We start from the raw sequence: 18,337 nt of genomic DNA on the forward strand, positions 1-18,337 counted from the left end.
GCCCACTAGAACTCCGTCTCTCCTAGTTTTCTTCTTCTTTGGATCTTGAAGGTTGATGGGAACATGATGTTAAAGCCAGAAAGTCCATCATCAGTCTGACAAAAAACAGACAAAAAATTGAACAATTGTCTGTCAATCTATCCTTGTCTTTTGAAAAGCAAAGGCAAGTTCGCAAGTCTTCCCAGGCATGATGTAAATAAATGTATCAGTCCAATGGAATGACTTTGAGGTATTGCTAAATGACGTGAGCCCATGCACCAACTCTGATGACTTCTAAAATGGTGGAGGTCAAGTAGGAAATCATTGTTTGTTGATTGTGAAATGAACAAATATTGATATCAGTGCTTTTTGCAGTGAAATGAAAAGGTCTTGAACAGACCCAGACGGACCGACAGACCAACAGAAAGGTTTCCAGGCAGAAACTAGTGAGAGGGAAGGGGAAAGAGAGAGAGAGGGCGGAGGGCAGAGGTCGACCATGCAGGTCATCGTGGCAATCAAGTGTCCAAGGTGGACTGTGTGTGTGTGTGTGTGTGTGTGTGTGTGTGTGTGTGTGTGTGTGTGTGTGTGTGTGTGTGTGTGTGTGTGTGTGTGTGTGTGTGTGTGTGTGTGTGTGCGCATGTGTACACTGTATGTGTGTCTGTATCTGTCCATCTGTTCATTCATCCATTTGTGTGCATGTTTGCCGCTGTCTGTTTCAGTGTGTCCGTCCGTCCATCCCTCCACATTTAACGGTGGTCAGTGTGTAAAGGTAGACATGGAGGTCCTTGCTCTCCTGCTCCAGTTGAGGCTGGACCCGGGCCCTGCCTCCTCCTCGGCTGGTTCCTCCCGTTTACTCTGCAGCTTAGCGTGGAGCTGGATGAAACACTGGTCCCAGTCCTCTGGAAGCAGCAACATCAGGAAGCCCAGGCAGATGATCAACACGGCGATCAGACGCACTGCGTTGAAGTGGATCTCACACGTGTACAGGTCAACCACTGCAACACAACAAGGGGTTATATTACCTAAAACTTAACCAATGATCAGGCCTTCATAACATAACGCTGACAGAAGTGATACAACATTAACACAAACAGGTCCACAACACAACACATCAATGTGAGTCACACTAGGGGAGAGGGGGGAAGTTGAGTCAAAGGGGGAAGTTGAGACACCCTTGTTTCACTCGGGGTAAGTTGTGCCAAGAGACCACTTTTTTTTTTGGACAAGCTATGTTTTCAAAACTGTAATGTTTACATGAATTCTGATTATTTCCAGGGAAATAGGAACGTTAACCAGTGAGGCCGGGATTCAATTTCATCGCGGATTATAGGCACTGCGGCTTTTAAAAGCAATTTCCCGATTGAACCGACATATGCAGCGTTTACCGTGAATGGGATCTCTGCGAACATTACCTTTAAAAGCCACAACTTCTATAATTGAATCCCGGCCTGAGTTAAGGTTGTTCCACTGGATGGGATAAATATCTGGAGGAAAGGACACAGTAGAGTTGGAGGAGAAGGAGCAGAGACTTACGGGCATTGACAGGGACACTCAGGACGATGCCCAGGGAGATTAATGTGGGGTACGTGATGGCAATGCCAAAGTTCACCAGGATATTGAAAGCTGTGGAGGAGAAAAAGTTAAACTTTACTTATTAACTACAACTATTTTACTCACAGTCAAAAAGAGGAACTAGTCAGCAAGTATAAGGCAACTTTTCAATGCAGCTCATTGACTAAATTAATTGGGTTGGCGGGAGGGGGGGTTTGCATCAGTCTCCACACTGGTTGCAGGTTTGCATCAGTCTCTACACTGGTTGCAGGTTTGTATCAGTCTCTACACTGGTTGCAGGTTTGCATCAGTCTCTACACTGGTTGCAGGTTTGTATCAGTCTCCACACTGGTTGCAGGTTTGTATCAGTCTCCACACTGGTTGCAGGTTTGTATCAGTCTCTACACTGGTTGCAGGTTTGCATCAGTCTCCACACTAGTTGCAGTTCTGCATCAGTCTCCACACTGGTTGCAGTTTTGCATCAGTCTCTACACTGGTTGCAGGATTGCATCAGTTTCTAGACTGGTTGCAGGTTTGCATCAGTCTCTACACTGGTTGCAGGTTTGCGTCAGTCTCTACACTGGTTGCAGGATTGCATCAGTTTCTAGACTGGTTGCAGGTTTGCATCAGTCTCTACACTGGTTGCAGGTTTGCATCGGTCTCTACACTGGTTGCAGGTTTGCATCGGTCTCTACACTGGTTGCAGGTTTGCATCAGTCTCTACACTGGTTGCAGGTTTGCATCAGTCTCTACACTGGTTGCAGGTTTGCATCAGTCTCTACACTGGTTGCAGGTTTGCATCAGTCTCTACACTGGTTGCAGGATTGCATCAGTCTCTAGACTGATTGCAGGTTTGCATCAGTCTCTACACTGGTTGCAGTTGTGCATCAGTCTCTACACTGGTTGCAAGTTTGCATCAGTCTCCACACTGGTTGCAAGTTTGCATCAGTCTCCACACTGGTTGCAGGTTTGCATCAGTTTCTACACTAGTTGCAGTTTTGCATCAGTCTCTACACTAGTTGCAGTTTTGCATCAGTCTCTACACTAGTTGCAGTTTTGCATCAGTCTCTACACTAGTTGCAGTTTTGCATCAGTCTCTACACTGGTTGCAGTTTTGCATCAGTCTCTACACTGGTTGCAGTTTTGCATCAGTCTCTACACTGGTTGCAGTTTTGCATCAGTCTCTACACTGGTTGCAGTTTTGCATCAGTCTCTACACTGGTTGCAGTTTTGCATCAGTCTCTACACTGGTTGCAGGATTGCATCAGCCTCCACACTGAAAGTGATCTACAGAAGTCAGTGCTTACCAAAGAGCAGGCCTGCTACCCCACAGAGGTATAACCAGGGGATGTCCTCAAGAGAACCAAAGTATTCCACATGGGTGAAGTACAGGATGACCGGCACAAAGCTGATGAACACAAAATTAGCCCCGCCGACGATCGTCAGAAAGAGCGCTGCCTCCCCAAACTTGGCACTGCCCAGGACCATTTTAAAGAGCACCTGTGGAGAGAGAGAGAGAAAGAGAGAGAAAATAAAATTGTATTTGTCACATGCTGTCACGCCCTGGCCTTAGTTATCTTTGTTTTCGTTATTATTTTAGTTAGGTCAGGGTGTGACATGGGGAATGTATGTGTTTTTGTAGTGTCTAGGGGTGTTGTATGTGTATGGGGCAGTGTCTAGTGTAGTTGTCTAGGTAAGTCTATGGTTGCCTGAAGGGTTCTCAATCAGAGACAGCTGTCATTCATTGTCTCTGATTGGGAGCCATATTTAAGGCAGCCATAGGCATTAGGTTAATGTGGGTAATTGTCTATGTTGTACGTTTATAGCTTGTGTGTGCACTTACGTCTATAGCTTCACTTTTGTTTTGTAAAAGTGTTCATTTCGTGTTTCGTCATCTTTAATAAAAGAAGATGTCTTCATATCCCGCTGCACCTTGGTCCGCTTATTATGACGATCGTGACACATGCGCCAAATACAACAGGTGTAGAACTTTCCGTTAAATGCTTACTTACAAGCCCTTAACCAACAATGCAGTTGAAGAAATAGAGTTAAGAAAATATTTACTAAATAAACTAAAGTTAAAAAAAAATATTAAATCAAAAAGTAACACAAGAAAATGACATACAATAACAAGGGTATATACAGGGGGTACCGGTACCGAGTCAATGTGCAGGGGTACAGGTTAGTCCAGGTCATTTGTAAAGTGACTATGAATAGATAATAAACAGCGAGTAGCAGCAGTGTAAAAACAAAGAGGGGACCGTAATCCAGGGGGGAGAGGGAAAGGGATAGAGGAGAGTGATAGGAGGGGGGGGGGTTGATTTATCAGGTACTGTAGGTACCTCATACATTCACCCCCATTTCCTCCCCCTTAACGAGAACATGCGGGCAGACCAAAGAGAGCGGGAGTACCTGCCAACCGTCTCCCTGGCCTGGCACTCTGCCACCGCTGTCTGTTGACCACATTAGGCCATTGTGACAGCAGGGCAGGAGACGCCACAGAGCAGCCATATTATAGCACAGGAGGCACCACAGAACAGCCATATTATAGAACAGGAGACACCACAGAACAGCCATATTATAGAACAGGAGACACCATAGAGCAGTCATATTATAGAACAGGAGACACCACAGAGCAGCCATATTATAGAACAGGAGACACCATAGAACAGCCATATTATAGAACAGGAGACACCACAGAACAGCCATATTATAGAACAGGAGACACCACAGAGCAGCCATATTATAGAACAGGAGACACCACAGAACAGCCATATTATAGAACAGGAGACACCACAGAACAGCCATATTATAGAACAGGAGACACCACAAAGCAGCCATATTATAGAACAGGAGACACCACAGTGCAGCCATATTATAGAACAGGAGACACCACAGAACATCCATATTATAGAGCAGGAAACACCACAGAGCAGCCATATTATAGAACATGAGACACCACAGAACAGCCATATTATAGAACAGGAGACACCACAGAACAGCCATATTATAGAACAGGAGACACCACAGAGCAGCCATATTATAGAACAGGAGACACCACAGAACAGCCATATTATAGAACAGGAGACACCACAGAACAGCCATATTATAGAACAGGAGACACCACAAAGCAGCCATATTATAGAACAGGAGACACCACAGAGCAGCCATATTATAGAACAGGAGACACCACAGAACATCCATATTATAGAGCAGGAAACACCACAGAGCAGCCATATTATAGAACATGAGACACCACAGAACAGCCATATTATAGAACATGAGACACCATAGAGCAGTCATATTATAGAACAGAAGACACCATAGAGCAGTCATATTATAGAACAGGAGACACCACAGAACAGCCATATTATAGAACATGAGACACCATAGAGCAGTCATATTATAGAACAGGAGACACCATATAGCAGTCATATTATAGAACAGGAGACACCACAGAACATCCATATTATAGAGCAGGAAACACCACAGAGCAGTCATATTATAGAACAGGAGACAGCACAGAACAGCCATATTATAGAACAGGAGACACCATAGAGCAGCCATATTATAGAACAGGAGACACCATAGAGCAGTCATATTATAGAACAGGAGACACCACAGAACAGCCATATTATAGAACATGAGACACCATAGAGCAGCCATATTATAGAACAGGAGACACCATATAGCAGTCATATTATAGAACAGGAGACACCACAGAACATCCATATTATAGAGCAGGAAACACCACAGAGCAGTCATATTATAGAGCAGGAGACAGCACAGAACAGCCATATTATAGAACAGGAGACACCATAGAGCAGCCATATTATAGAACAGGAGACACCATAGAGCAGTCATATTATAGAACAGGAGACACCACAGAACAGCCATATTATAGAACATGAGACACCATAGAGCAGCCATATTATAGAACAGGAGACACCATAGAGCAGTCATATTATAGAACTGGAGACACCACAGAACAGCCATATTATAGAACAGGAGACACCACAGAACAGCCATATTATAGAACAGGAGACACCATAGAGCAGCCATATTATAGAACAGGAGACACCACAGAACTGCCATATTATAGAACAGGAGACACCACAGAACAGCCATATTATAGAACAGGAGACACCACAGAACAGCCATATTATAGAACAGGAGACACCACAGAACAGCCATATTATAGAACAGGAGACACCACAGAACAGCCATATTATAGAACAGGAGACACCACAGAGCAGCCATATTATAGAACAGGAGACACCACAGAACAGCCATATTATAGAACAGGAGACACCACAGAACAGCCATATTATAGAACAGGAGACACCATAGAGCAGTCATATTATAGAACAGGAGACACCACAGAACAGCCATATTATAGAACATGAGACACCATAGAGCAGCCATATTATAGAACAGGAGACACCATATAGCAGTCATATTATAGAACAGGAGACACCACAGAACATCCATATTATAGAGCAGGAAACACCACAGAGCAGTCATATTATAGAGCAGGAGACAGCACAGAACAGCCATATTATAGAACAGGAGACACCATAGAGCAGCCATATTATAGAACAGGAGACACCATAGAGCAGTCATATTATAGAACAGGAGACACCACAGAACAGCCATATTATAGAACATGAGACACCATAGAGCAGCCATATTATAGAACAGGAGACACCATAGAGCAGTCATATTATAGAACAGGAGACACCACAGAACAGCCATATTATAGAACAGGAGACACCACAGAACAGCCATATTATAGAACAGGAGACACCACAGAACTGCCGTATTATAGAACAGGAGATGCCACAGAACAGCCATATTATAGAACAGGAGACACCACAGAGCAGTCATATTATAGAACAGGAGACACCACAGAGCAGCCATATTATAGAACAGGAGACACCACAGAACAGCAATATTATAGAACAGGAGACACCACAGAACAGCCATATTATAGAACAGGAGACACCACAGAGCAGCCATATTATAGAACAGGAGACACCACAGAACAGCCATATTATAGAACAGGAGACACCACAGAACAGCCATATTATAGAACAGGAGACACCACAGAACAGCCATATTATAGAACAGGAGACACCACAGAACAGCCATATTATAGAACAGGAGACACCACAAAGCAGCCATATTATAGAACAGGAGACACCACAGAGCAGCCATATTATAGAACAGGAGACACCACAGAACAGCCATATTATAGAACAGGAGACACCACAGAACAGCCATATTATAGAACAGGAGACACCACAAAGCAGCCATATTATAGAACAGGAGACACCACAGAACAGCCATATTATAGAACAGGAGACACCATAGAACAGCAATATTATAGAACAGGAGACATCACAGAACAGCCATATTATAGAACATGAGACACCACAGAACAGCCATATTATAGAACAGGAGACACCATAGAGCAGCCATATTATAGAACAGGAGACACCACAAAGCAGCCATATTATAGAACAGGAGACACCACAAAGCAGTCATATTATAGAACAGGAGATGCCACAGAACAGCCATATTATAGAACCATCAACCCATCTTTGTGTCTGTCTGTTCCCCACAGGCAGTCATTATATATACCAGTGTTTCCCAAACTCGGTCCTGGGGACCCTAAGGGGGGCACGTTTTGGTTTATGCCCTAGCACTACACAGCCGATTCAAATAATCAAAGCTTGATGATAGGTTCATTATTTGAATCAGCTGTGTAGTTCTAGGGAAACGTGTTTTGGCAACAATGATATACTGTATATCCATCCATCCATCCGTCCATCCGTCCGTCCGCCCACCCGCCCGTCTATCCGTCTGCCTGTCTGTCTGTCTATCTGTCTGCCTGTCTGTCTGTCTGTCTGTCTGTCTGTCTGTCTGTCTGTCTGTCTGTCTGCCTGCCTGCCTGCCTGCCTGCCTGCCTGCCTGCCTGCCTGCCTGCCTGCCTGCCTGCCTGTCTGCCTGTCTGCCTGTCTGTCTGCCTGTCTGTCTGCCCAACTTGGCTATATATCTGGCCATCATACTGACACTGAACGTCAGGTTCTGGAGGCCTATCAATGTACAAACACCCAACTACATACCACACATCCATCCATCTGTCCCTTCAGAATCTATAAGGATCTGCCTGTCACAGTCTAAACATCTGCAGGTCTATCAAATGAAACACCCTGGTACATACCACACATCCATCCATATGTCCCTTCAGAATCTATAAGGATCTGCCTGTCACAGTCTAAACATCAAGTACTGCAGGTCTATCAGATGAAACACCCAACTACATACCACAATTAATTTAGCCCAGCCCAGATGTTTTAGAATGCTTCATAGTATTTCATAACATCCAATCTAGTCTCCTGTTACCTGATTATATAAGGAACAAATCTCAGGAGACTCACGAGCCTGTCCCTGTATGCACAAAGACTCCTTACATGAGACCTAACGCTGCTCCTAATCTGTATCTCATAAAGGAGGATGTTTGGGTGATTTATTCTTTGAAATGTTTTGAGGACATCTACATCTCACTGAAGGAGAAAATAAAAATGGAGACACATAAAAGGTCTCAGAACTGACACACTTCCTTCTAACCACAAAGAATAACCATGTATTTATTCCTTCTAACCACAAAGAATAACCATGTATTTATTCCTTCCAACCACAAAGAATAACCATGTATTTATTCCTTACAACCACAAAGAATAACCATGTATTTATTCCTTCCAACCACAAAGGATAACCATGTATTTATTCCTTCCAACCACAAAGGATGACCATGTATTTATTCCTTCCAACCACAAAGGATGACCATGTATTTATTCCTTCCAACCACAAAGGATGACCATGTATTTATTCCTTCCAACCACAAAGGATGAGGTGCTCCTTTGATTCTGTCCTTTAAGAGAAGACTGTACCATGTCTCACAGTTAAGCAAACAACTGCATCCTGTGTGTGTGCGCTCGTGTGTGTGTTCGTGTGTGTGAGAATGTGTGTGTGCGCTCGTGTGTGTGTTCGTGCGGGCGCGTGTGAATGTGTGTGTTTGTGTGTGTGTTTGTTCATAGAGTAGAGAAGTACCTTGTAGAGTGCAGACGTTGAAGCGGAGGCCACAACGAAGGTGACTCCCATGACAGAGTGGCTGTGGAAACCGTCAGCGTACGTCATCATCACGATGCCAGCGATGGCAAAGATGGCCGCCACGATCTGCACAGGGAAAGGTGGAGAGGACATGTTACAATATATACCACTTAGCAGGTTTTTTGAAGGACTGGGGCACTGCTTACATTGTATTGGATAGGATAGTGTAGAAGGAGGAAGGGGAGGGTTGAACTGGGATGTGGACATGAAGCTACTATATGGTTAGGGTAAAGGTTGAATTGTTTCACTTTGAATTCAATCTGGATATATTCATAGTGTGAAACTAGAAGAATCTCAACTACAGTTCAATCTACCATAAATACATTTTACTACTTAGAAAGAAGAGTCACTGTTGACTTGACACACCAGGATCCACTTCTGATGTACTTTTACACTGGTCTGAGATCAGATCATCAAACAGTAAGTACTGAATGTGTCCCAAATGACACCCTATTCCCCTAGGCCCTGGTCACAAGTAGTGCACTATAAAGGGAAAATGGTGTAATTTGGGACACAGCCTAAGACAGGTAGTAAAACCTTGAGCATCCTTAAGCCCAGCCAGGCTGGTAAGTTACAGTCTGAGACCTTACAGTGGCACTGAACAGATTCTCGCCCCAATGGCCTTGTGTGTGTGTGTGTCAGAGTGACAGAGTTTGTGTTTGTGCGTGTGTGTGTGTATATGTTTGTCCCTGACTTTCACTTTCCCCTTCCTTTCCTCCAGCTGTTCCCCCCTTCCTTTCCTCCAGTCAAGTCCCCCTCCCTTTCCTCCAGCCATTCCCCCTTCCTTTCCTCCAGTCAAGTCCCCCTTCCTTTCCTTCAGCTGTTCCCTCTTCCTTTCCTCCAGTCATTCCCCCTGCCTTTCCTCAGAGTCATTCCCCTCCCTTTCCTCCAGCCGTTCCCCCTTCCTTTCCTCCAGTTAAGTCCCCCTTCCTTTCCTCCAGTTAAGTCCCCCTTCCTTTCCTCCAGTCAAGTCCCCCTTCCTTTCCTTCAGCCGTTCCCTCTTCCTTTCCTCCAGTCATTCCCCCTGCCTTTCCTCCAGTCATTCCCCCTCCCTTTCCTCCAGTCATTCCCCCTGCCTTTCTTCCAGTCAAGTCCCCCTTCCTTTCCTCCAGTCAAGTCCCCCTTCCTTTCCTTCAGCCGTTCCCTCTCCCTTTCCTCCAGTCATTCCCCCTCCCTTTCCTCCAGCCGTTCCCCCTGCCTTTCCTCCAGTCATTCCCCCTTCCTTTCCTTCAGCCGTTCCCTCTTCCTTTCCTCCAGTCATTCCCCCTTCCTTTCCTCCAGTCATTCCCCCTTCCTTTCCTTCAGCCGTTCCCTCTTCCTTTCCTCCAGTCATTCCCCCTGCCTTTCCTCCAGTCATTCCCCCCTTCCTTTCCTGCAGCCGTTCACTCTTCCTTTCCTCCAGTCATTCCCCCTGCCTTTCCTCCAGTCATTCCCCCTGCCTTTCCTCCAGTCATTCCCCCTTCCTTTCCTTCAGCCGTTCCCTCTTCCTTTCCTCCAGTCATTCCCCCTGCCTTTCCTCCAGTCATTCCCCCTGCCTTTCCTCCAGTCATTCCCCATTTCCTTTCCTTCAGCCGTTCCCATTTCCTTTCCTTCAGCCGTTCCCCCTTCCTTTCCTCCAGTCATTCACTCTGCCTTTCCTCCAGTCATTCCCCCCTCCTTTCCTCCAGTCATTCCCCCTGCCTTTCCTCCAGTCATTCCCACTGCCTTTCCTCCAGTCATTCCCCCTTCCTTTCCTTCAGCTGTTCCCCCCTTCCTTTCCTCCAGTCATTCCCTCTTCCTTTCCTTCAGCCATTCCCCCTTCCTTTCATCCAGTCAAGTCCCCCTTCCTTTCCTCCAGTCAAGTCCCCCTTCCTTTCCTCCAGTCATTCCCCCTCCCTTTCCTTCAGCCGTTCCCTCTTCCTTTCCTCCAGTCATTCCCCCTGCCTTTCCTCCAGTCATTCCCCATTTCCTTTCCTTCAGCCGTTCCCTCTTCCTTTCCTCCAGTCATTCCCCCTGCCTTTCCTCCAGTCATTCCCCCTTCCTTTCCTTCAGCCGTTCCCTCTTCCTTTCCTCCAGTCATTCCCCCTGCCTTTCCTCCAGTCATTCCCCCCTTCCTTTCCTGCAGCCGTTCACTCTTCCTTTCCTCCAGTCATTCCCCCAGCCTTTCCTCCAGTCATTCCCCATTTCCTTTCCTCCAGTCATTCCCCCTGCCTTTCCTCCAGTCATTCCCCCTTCCTTTCCTTCAGCCGTTCCCTCTTCCTTTCCTCCAGTCATTCCCCCTGCCTTTCCTCCAGTCATTCCCCCTGCCTTTCCTCCAGTCATTCCCCATTTCCTTTCCTTCAGCCGTTCCCCCTGCCTTTCCTCCAGTCATTCCCCATTTCCTTTCCTTCAGCCGTTCCCATTTCCTTTCCTTCAGCCGTTCCCCCTTCCTTTCCTCCAGTCATTCACTCTGCCTTTCCTCCAGTCATTCCCCCCTCCTTTCCTCCAGTCATTCACCTGCCTTTCCTCCAGTCATTCCCACTGCCTTTCCTCCAGTCATTCCCCCTTCCTTTCCTTCAGCTGTTCCCCCCTTCCTTTCCTCCAGTCATTCCCTCTTCCTTTCCTTCAGCCGTTCCCCCTTCCTTTCATCCAGTCAAGTCCCCCTTCCTTTCCTCCAGTCAAGTCCCCCTTCCTTTCCTCCAGTCATTCCCCCTCCCTTTCCTTCAGCCATTCCCTCTTCCTTTCCTCCAGTCATTCCCCCTGCCTTTCCTCCAGTCATTCCCCCTGCCTTTCCTCCAGTCATTCCCTGTGTGTGTGTGTGTCAGAGTGACAGAGTTTGTGTTTGTGCGTGTGTGTGTGTATATGTTTGTCCCTGACTTTCACTTTCCCCTTCCTTTCCTCCAGCTGTTCCCCCCTTCCTTTCCTCCAGTCAAGTCCCCCTCCCTTTCCTCCAGCCATTCCCCCTTCCTTTCCTTCAGTCAAGTCCCCCTTCCTTTCCTTCAGCTGTTCCCTCTTCCTTTCCTCCAGTCATTCCCCCTGCCTTTCCTCCAGTCATTCCCCCTGCCTTTCCTCCAGCCGTTCCCCCTTCCTTTCCTCCAGTTAAGTCCCCCTTCCTTTCCTCCAGTCAAGTCCCCCTTCCTTTCCTCAGAGTCATTCCCCTCCCTTTCCTCCAGCCGTTCCCCCTTCCTTTCCTCCAGTCAAGTCCCCCTTCCTTTCCTTCAGCCGTTCCCTCTTCCTTTCCTCCAGTCATTCCCCCTGCCTTTCCTCCAGTCATTCCCCCTCCCTTTCCTCCAGTCATTCCCCCTGCCTTTCTTCCAGTCATTCCCCCTTCCTTTCCTCCAGTCAAGTCCCCCTTCCTTTCCTTCAGCCGTTCCCTCTGCCTTTCCTCCAGTCATTCCCCCTGCCTTTCCTCCAGTCATTCCCCCTCCCTTTCCTCCAGTCATTCCCCCTTCCTTTCCTCCAGTCATTCCCCCTCCCTTTCCTCCAGCCGTTCCCCCTTCCTTTCCTCCAGTCATTCCCCCTGCCTTTCCTCCAGTCATTCCCCCTTCCTTTCCTTCAGCCGTTCCCTCTTCCTTTCCTCCAGTCATTCCCCCTTCCTTTCCTCCAGTCGTTCCCCCTTCCTTTCCTCCAGTCATTCCCCCAGCCTTTCCTCCAGTCATTCCCCATTTCCTTTCCTTCAGCCGTTCCCCCTTCCTTTCCTCCAGTCATTCCCCCTGCCTTTCCTCCAGTCATTCCCCCTTCCTTTCCTTCAGCCGTTCCCTCTTCCTTTCCTCCAGTCATTCCCCCTGCCTTTCCTCCAGTCATTCCCCCTTCCTTTCCTGCAGGCGTTCACTCTTCCTTTCCTCCAGTCATTCCCCCAGCCTTTCCTCCAGTCATTCCCCCTGCCTTTCCTCCAGTCATTCCCCTGCCTTTCCTCCAGTCATTCCCCATTTCCTTTCCTCCAGTCATTCCCCCCGCCTTTCCTCCAGTCATTCCCCATTTCCTTTCCTTCAGCCGTTCCCCCTGCCTTTCCTCCAGTCATTCCCCATTTCCTTTCCTCCAGTCATTCCCCCTGCCTTTCCTCCAGTCATTCCCCCTGCCTTTCCTCCAGTCATTCCCCATTTCCTTTCCTTCAGCCGTTCCCCCTGCCTTTCCTCCAGTCATTCCCCCTTCCTTTCCTTCAGCCGTTCCCATTTCCTTTCCTCCAGTCATTCCCCCTGCCTTTCCTCCAGTCATTCCCCCCTTCCTTTCCTGCAGCCGTTCACTCTTCCTTTCCTCCAGTCATTCCCCCAGCCTTTCCTCCAGTCATTCCCCCTGCCTTTCCTCCAGTCATTCCCCCTGCCTTTCCTCCAGTCATTCCCCATTTCCTTTCCTTCTGCCTTTCCTCCAGTCATTCCCCATTTCCTTTCCTCCAGTCATTCCCCCTGCCTTTCCTCCAGTCATTCCCCATTTCCTTTCCTTCAGCCGTTCCCCCTGCCTTTCCTCCAGTCATTCCCCATTTCCTTTCCTCCAGTCATTCCCCCTGCCTTTCCTCCAGTCATTCCCCCTGCCTTTCCTCCAGCCGTTCCCTCTTCCTTTCCTCCAGTCATTCCCCCTTCCTTTCCTCCAGTCGTTCCCCCTTCCTTTCCTCCAGTCATTCCCCCTGCCTTTCCTCCAGTCATTCCCCATTTCCTTTCCTTCAGCCGTTCCCCCTTCCTTTCCTCCAGTCATTCCCCCTGCCTTTCCTCCAGTCATTCCCCCTTCCTTTCCTTCAGCCGTTCCCTCTTCCTTTCCTCCAGTCATTCCCCCTGCCTTTCCTCCAGTCATTCCCCCTTCCTTTCCTGCAGCCGTTCACTCTTCCTTTCCTCCAGTCATTCCCCCAGCCTTTCCTCCAGTCATTCCCCCTGCCTTTCCTCCAGTCATTCCCCTGCCTTTCCTCCAGTCATTCCCCATTTCCTTTCCTTCAGCCGTTCCCCCTGCCTTTCCTCCAGCCATTCCCCATTTCCTTTCCTCCAGTCATTCCCCCCTTCCTTTCCTCCAGTCATTCCCCATTTCCTTTCCTTCAGCCGTTCCCCCTGCCTTTCCTCCAGTCATTCCCCATTTCCTTTCCTCCAGTCATTCCCCCTGCCTTTCCTCCAGTCATTCCCCCTGCCTTTCCTCCAGTCATTCCCCATTTCCTTTCCTTCAGCCGTTCCCCCTGCCTTTCCTCCAGTCATTCCCCCTTCCTTTCCTTCAGCCGTTCCCTCTTCCTTTCCTCCAGTCATTCCCCCTGCCTTTCCTCCAGTCATTCCCCCCTTCCTTTCCTGCAGCCGTTCACTCTTCCTTTCCTCCAGTCATTCCCCCAGCCTTTCCTCCAGTCATTCCCCCTGCCTTTCCTCCAGTCATTCCCCCTGCCTTTCCTCCAGTCATTCCCCATTTCCTTTCCTTCTGCCGTTCCCCCTGCCTTTCCTCCAGTCATTCCCCATTTCCTTTCCTCCAGTCATTCCCCCTGCCTTTCCTCCAGTCATTCCCCATTTCCTTTCCTTCAGCCGTTCCCCCTGCCTTTCCTCCAGTCATTCCCCATTTCCTTTCCTCCAGTCATTCCCCCTGCCTTTCCTCCAGTCATTCCCCTTGCCTTTCCTCCAGTCATTCCCCATTTCCTTTCCTTCAGCCGTTCCCCCTGCCTTTCCTCCAGTCATTCCCCATTTCCTTTCCTTCAGCCGTTCCCATTTCCTTTCCTTCAGCCGTTCCCCCTTCCTTTCCTCCAGTCATTCACTCTGCCTTTCCTCCAGTCATTCCCCCCTCCTTTCCTCCAGTCATTCCCCCTGCCTTTCCTCCAGTCATTCCCACTGCCTTTCCTCCAGTCATTCCCCCTCCCTTTCCTTCAGCTGTTCCCCCCTTCCTTTCCTCCAGTCATTCCCTCTTCCTTTCCTTCAGCCGTTCCCCCTTCCTTCCTTTCATCCAGTCAAGTCCCACTTCCTTTCCTCCAGTCATTCCCCCTTCCTTTCCTCCAGTCATTCCCTCTCCCTTTCCTTCAGCCGTTCCCTCTTCCTTTCCTCCAGTCATTCCCCCTGCCTTTCCTCCAGTCATTCCCCCTGCCTTTCCTCCAGTCATTCCCCATGTGTGTGTGTGTGTCAGAGTGACAGAGTTTGTGTTTGTGCGTGTGTGTGTGTATATGTTTGTCCCTGACTTCCACTTTCCCCTTCCTTTCCTCCAGCTGTTCCCCCCTTCCTTTCCTCCAGTCAAGTCCCCCTCCCTTTCCTCCAGCCATTCCCACTTCCTTTCCTCCAGTCAAGTCCCCCTTCCTTTCCTTCAGCTGTTCCCCCTGCCTTTCCTCCAGTCATTCCCCCTGCCTTTCCTCCAGCCATTCCCCCTTCCTTTCCTCCAGTTAAGTCTCCTTCCTTTCCTCCAGTCAAGTCCCCCTTCCTTTCCTCAGAGTCATTCCCCTCCCTTTCCTCCAGCCGTTCCCCCTTCCTTTCCTCCAGTCAAGTCCCCCTTCCTTTCCTTCAGCCGTTCCCTCTTCCTTTCCTCCAGTCATTCCCCCTGCCTTTCCTCCAGTCATTCCCCCTCCCTTTCCTCCAGTCATTCCCCCTCCCTTTCTTCCAGTCATTCCCCCTTCCTTTCCTCCAGTCAAGTCCCCCTTCCTTTCCTTCAGCCGTTCCCTCTTCCTTTCCTCCAGTCATTCCCCCTGCCTTTCCTCCAGTCATTCCCCCTCCCTTTCTTCCAGTCATTCCCCCTGCCTTTCCTCCAGTCATTCCCCCTTCCTTTCCTTCAGCCGTTCCCTCTTCCTTTCCTCCAGTCATTCCCCCTTCCTTTCCTCCAGTCGTTGCCCCTTCCTTTCCTCCAGTCATTCCCCCTGCCTTTCCTCCAGTCATTCCCCATTTCCTTTCCTTCAGCTGTTCCCTCTTCCTTTCCTCCAGTCATTCCCCCTGCCTTTCCTCCAGTGATTCCCCCCTTCCTTTCCTGCAGCCGTTCACTCTTCCTTTCCTCCAGTCATTCCCCCAGCCTTTCCTCCAGTCATTCCCCCTGCCTTTCCTCCAGTCATTCCCCCTGCCTTTCCTCCAGTCATTCCCCATTTCCTTTCCTTCAGCCGTTCCCCCTGCCTTTCCTCCAGTCATTCCCCATTTCCTTTCCTCCAGTCATTCCCCCTGCCTTTCCTCCAGTCATTCCCCCTTCCTTTCCTTCAGCTGTTCCCTCTTCCTTTCCTCCAGTCATTCCCCCTGCCTTTCCTCCAGTCATTCCCCCTGCCTTTCCCCCAGTCATTCCCCATTTCCTTTCCTTCAGCCGTTCTCCCTGCCTTTCCTCCAGTCATTCCCCATTTCCTTTCCTTCAGCCGTTCCCATTTCCTTTCCTTCAGCCGTTCCCCCTTCCTTTCCTCCAGTCATTCACTCTGCCTTTCCTCCAGTCATTCCCCCCTCCTTTCCTCCAGTCATTCCCCCTGCCTTTCCTCCAGTCAATCCCACTGCCTTTCCTCCAGTCATTCCCCCTTCCTTTCCTTCAGCTGTTCCCCCCTTCCTTTCCTCCAGTCATTCCCTCTTCCTTTCCTTCAGCCGTTCCCCCTTCCTTTCATCCAGTCAAGTCCCCCTTCCTTTCCTCCAGTCAAGTCCCCCTTCCTTTCCTCCAGTCATTCCCTCTCCCTTTCCTTCAGCCGTTCCCTCTTCCTTTCCTCCAGTCATTCCCCCTGCCTTTCCTCCAGTCATTCCCCCTGCCTTTCCTCCAGTCATTCCCCATGTGTGTGTGTGTGTCAGAGTGACAGAGTTTGTGTTTGTGCGTGTGTGTGTGTATATGTTTGTCCCTGACTTTCACTTTCCCCTTCCTTTCCTCCAGCTGTTCCCCCTTCCTTTCCTCCAGTCAAGTCCCCCTCCCTTTCCTCCAGCCATTCCCCCTTCCTTTCCTCCAGTCAAGTCCCCCTTCCTTTCCTTCAGCTGTTCCCTCTTCCTTTCCTCCAGTCATTCCCCCTGCCTTTCCTCCAGTCATTCCCCCTGCCTTTCCTCCAGCCGTTCCCCCTTCCTTTCCTCCAGTTAAGTCCCCCTTCCTTTCCTCCAGTCAAGTCCCCCTTCCTTTCCTCAGAGTCATTCCCCTCCCTTTCCTCCAGCCGTTCCCCCTTCCTTTCCTCCAGTCAAGTCCCCCTTCCTTTCCTTCAGCCGTTCCCTCTTCCTTTCCTCCAGTCATTCCCCCTGCCTTTCCTCCAGTCATTCCCCCTCCCTTTCCTCCAGTCATTCCCCCTTCCTTTCCTCCAGTCATTCCCCCTCCCTTTCCTCCAGCCGTTCCCCCTTCCTTTCCTCCAGTCATTCCCCCTGCCTTTCCTCCAGTCATTCCCCCTTCCTTTCCTTCAGCCGTTCCCTCTTCCTTTCCTCCAGTCATTCCCCCTGCCTTTCCTCCAGTCATTCCCCATTTCCTTTCCTTCAGCCGTTCCCTCTTCCTTTCCTCCAGTCATTCCCCCTGCCTTTCCTCCAGTCATTCCCCCTTCCTTTCCTTCAGCCGTTCCCTCTTCCTTTCCTCCAGTCATTCCCCCTGCCTTTCCTCCAGTCATTCCCCCCTTCCTTTCCTGCAGCCGTTCGCTCTTCCTTTCCTCCAGTCATTCCCCCAGCCTTTCCTCCAGTCATTCCCCATTTCCTTTTCTCCAGTCATTCCCCCTGCCTTTCCTCCAGTCATTCCCCCTTCCTTTCCTTCAGCCGTTCCCTCTTCCTTTCCTCCAGTCATTCCCCCTGCCTTTCCTCCAGTCATTCCCCCTGCCTTTCCTCCAGTCATTCCCCATTTCCTTTCCTTCAGCCGTTCCCCCTTCCTTTCCTCCAGTCATTCACTCTGCCTTTCCTCCAGTCATTCCCCCCTCCTTTCCTCCAGTCATTCCCCCTGCCTTTCCTCCAGTCAAGTCCCCATTTCCTTTCCTTCAGCTGTTCCCCCCTTCCTTTCCTCCAGTCATTCCCTCTTCCTTTCCTTCAGCCCTTCCCCCTTCCTTTCATCCAGTCAAGTCCCTCTTCCTTTCCTCCAGTCAAGTCCCCCTTCCTTTCCTCCAGTCATTCCCCCTCCCTTTCCTTCAGCCGTTCCCCCTTCCTTTCCTCCAGTCAAGTCCCCCTTCCTTTCCTCCAGTCAAGTCCCCCTTCCTTTCGTCCAGTCATTCCCCCTCCCTTTCCTCCAGCCGTTCCCCCTTCCTTTCCTCCAGTCAAGTCCCCCTTCCTTTCCTCCAGTCAAGTCCCCCTTCCTTTCCTCCAGTCATTCCCTCTTCCTTTCCTCCAGTCATTCCCCCTTCCTTTCCTCCAGTCATTCCCCCTGCCTTTCCTCCACTCGTTCCCTCTTCCTTTCCATCAGCCATTCCCCCTCCCTTTCCTCCAGCCGTTCCCCCTTCCTTTCCTCCAGTCATTCCCCATTTCCTTTCCTCCAGCCATTCCCCCTTCCTTTCCTCCAGTCATTCACTCTGCCTTTCCTCCTGTCATTCCCCCTTCCTTTCCTCCAGTCATTCCCCCTTCCTTTCCTTCAGCCGTTCCCACCCACAGTAATGTCTGTTACTGGTGTAATGGTGAACACAATGCAAAGACACACACAACCACCTGCACAAAAACAAACACAGTCATGATAATCATATACTATCTGGTCCAGGGCCCAGTGCTTTCCAATCAGCAAAGACAGTCTCCCATACAGGAAAGGATTGATGGGCTGTGTGTGTGTGTGTGTGTGTGTGTGTGTGTGTGTGTGTGTGTGTGTGTGTGTGTGTGTGTGTGTGTGTGTGTGTGTGTGT

General features: G+C 49.4%; 1 protein-coding gene across 1 annotated transcript in view; it reads right to left on the reverse strand.

Annotated features, from left to right (window-relative positions):
* Positions 1 to 584: 584 nt before the first annotated feature.
* Positions 585 to 18,337, reverse strand: part of LOC120037502 (putative thiamine transporter SLC35F3) — a 27,008-nt gene continuing 9,255 nt past the window's right edge. The window contains exons 3-6 of the mRNA XM_038983532.1: positions 8,647 to 8,772; positions 2,838 to 3,030; positions 1,513 to 1,602; positions 585 to 974 (exon numbers count right to left, since the gene is read on the reverse strand). Of these exons, the coding sequence (XP_038839460.1) occupies positions 736 to 974; positions 1,513 to 1,602; positions 2,838 to 3,030; positions 8,647 to 8,772 (648 nt within the window). The 3' untranslated portion in view covers positions 585 to 735. The remainder of the gene's footprint in view (positions 975 to 1,512; positions 1,603 to 2,837; positions 3,031 to 8,646; positions 8,773 to 18,337) is intronic.

This window comes from Salvelinus namaycush, unplaced genomic scaffold (genome assembly GCF_016432855.1).
Source record: "Salvelinus namaycush isolate Seneca unplaced genomic scaffold, SaNama_1.0 Scaffold173, whole genome shotgun sequence".
Taxonomy (NCBI): domain Eukaryota; kingdom Metazoa; phylum Chordata; class Actinopteri; order Salmoniformes; family Salmonidae; genus Salvelinus; species Salvelinus namaycush.